Raw genomic sequence first — 2,160 nt, 5'->3', positions numbered from 1 at the left:
GGGGGGGGAGGTGGTAAGAGGATAAAGATAAACCCGAGGTAGCTTTCCCCCATCTACAAGGCTAAAGGTGGTGCACCAAGGAAAGCAGCGCCTGCGGCCTCCTCGGCTCTAAACGCAGACTTAGAGGGAGGTACCCCTTAGACGCGATCCGCTGCACAGGGGCCAAAATTTGGCACTTTCTTACTCATGCTTCCCAGATTGACGTCACCTGTTTGGAGGGGAACAGATTTCTGTCTCACAAGGCGTTTTCCCAGCATCAGTGCTACTGGAAAGCACGCGTCAGGTAGGCAGGAGCGCTACTGGGGCCCCAGAGGGATGGATCCAATCCTCCACTGATCGCTCCAGATCTGGGCCTCAGCTTCCCCGTCTGTCGGACGGGGGCCTGTACTTGACCCCGCTACGTGCCCACAATCTGAGCTATAGTGTAGGAATTAAGGTCTTAGGGAGTCACCACCATCACCTCCTCCCCCTCGCCACGCCGTTCCTCCAAACTGAATAATCCTCTTACGGGGATTAGTTTACCCCCAGACACCTTTTCTAGGGTGACTCAGTGGTTTCCTTTTCCCGTCAGACACTGCCTGAGCCGGACACCTGCAAAACTAGCCTGGCCCAGGTTCAGGTCCAATCGAGCATGTGAAAGAGGAACGCCGACCCACGCCGTCCTGGCCGCGAGCGGGACGTGTGAAATGAGAGGGCCAGGCCCGCCCAGGCCCTCAGGACCGGCCCGAGGAGCCCGGCCGGCGCCCGGGACAAGGTGCCGAGCGCGGGCCGCAGCCGCCAGGGCGGGAGGGGAGGCGAGGCCCAGGAATGAATGGGCGGGCGGGCAGGGAGGGGCCGCGGGCCTCCGACACTCACTGAGGAAGACTCGGTACTCGAGGGTGAAGGGCGCGGCGCGCTCCTCGCTGCTGAAGCCGCTCATGATGCCGGAGACCAGCCGCCGCTGCCGCCGCTGCTACAAAGCCTCTAGCCAGCACGCGACGCCGACTGACAAGGAGTAAACTCTGCGCCTGCGCACTGCCGTGACTGGACCGGCTAGCAGGGCGGGGAGCAGCCTTTAACGCTGCTGGCGCTCTCGAGCCCACGCCGCGCGCAGGCGCACTCCGTAGGGCCCGCGAGTCCCAGTGCCCCAGCCCCGCCCCCTCGGGCCGCGCCTCCGCGGACCTCCCCTCAGCTCCCAGGCCGGGCCACGTGGCTGGCTGCAGGCTCTGGCTGAGTGATCCGTCTGGGCTGGCGGGCTTTGGGGCACTGACGGAGGTTGTTAACACGTTCTCAGCTTCGACCGGCTAAGAATTGACCGTCGACCTTTCGCCTCTCACGCACACTGGAAATTCACCTTTGACTCACACACCCTTCTCCTCAGAGTAATTCCTTATCTCAAAAGACGTTTAGGAGTCAGCTGCTTTACCTGGCAATCCCTGCCAAGCAGTCTTAAAGGTGAGCGGTTTTCTGATCCTTTTAAGCAAAGTTAAGACATATTACTGACACCTGTAATGGCTACCAGCTGGGTAGCAGCTCCATCACTTTCTAGTGTATGACATGGAGCAAACTGCTGTTAACCTCTGTGACTCAGTTTCTCACCTGGGAAATGGAGATGTTAATAGTAACGATTTCAGGGGTTGCTGGGATGATGAACTGAGTTGATACACGTCAAGAGCTGGAGGAAGAGCCTGGCTTGTTGTAAGCGGTCGGAAAGTGTAAATTGTTATTCTCACTCTCCCCAGTGGAGGATTCAGTCTGCTCCCCGGCTTGCCCAACCCTCCCCACGTCCCCTAGGACTTCAGATGGAAGCAGTGGGATAGTCCAGGCGTGAGCTCAGAGTCCCCTGAGGACATTTCCTCAGGTGCAAGCTCCTTGAAACTTGTTTTTATACCACTGTTTCATGGTGTCAGGCCAGACCCCAAAAGCTAAAGTCAGTTGAGGTTGTGGGCAGATATTTGCATCACTTACTTCCCCAGTTGTATGTGGGTTTTTTTTTTTTTTTTTACTGTATATTTCAGAATCCTCAAATTAGGCAATTATTGTTCACCAATTTGATTACAAAAAATTATTTCGAAGAATGCCTAGTTTCATTTAAAAATTTTGATGGGCTGGCCTTCTTTAAATTATCTTGATTTTCTAGAGCATTAAAGATAATGTGCCTCTATGACATTTTGACTTAAA

The 2,160-nt window shown here is 55.6% G+C and overlaps 1 protein-coding gene across 1 annotated transcript in view; it reads right to left on the bottom strand.

Annotated features, from left to right (window-relative positions):
- PPA1 (inorganic pyrophosphatase 1) overlaps nt 1-1,060 on the bottom strand; it is a 36,752-nt gene extending 35,692 nt beyond the window's left edge. Inside the window, exon 1 of the mRNA XM_024765576.1 lies at nt 856-1,060. Within this exon, the coding sequence (XP_024621344.1) occupies nt 856-919 (64 nt within the window). The 5' untranslated portion in view covers nt 920-1,060. The remainder of the gene's footprint in view (nt 1-855) is intronic.
- Nucleotides 1,061-2,160: the final 1,100 nt, after the last annotated feature.

This window comes from Neophocaena asiaeorientalis, unplaced genomic scaffold (genome assembly GCF_003031525.2).
Source record: "Neophocaena asiaeorientalis asiaeorientalis breed wild unplaced genomic scaffold, Neophocaena_asiaeorientalis_V1.1 scaffold31, whole genome shotgun sequence".
NCBI lineage: Eukaryota > Metazoa > Chordata > Mammalia > Artiodactyla > Phocoenidae > Neophocaena > Neophocaena asiaeorientalis.
The sequence above is the reverse complement of the archived record's forward strand: the minus strand, read 5'-3'. Positions and strand labels throughout refer to the sequence as shown.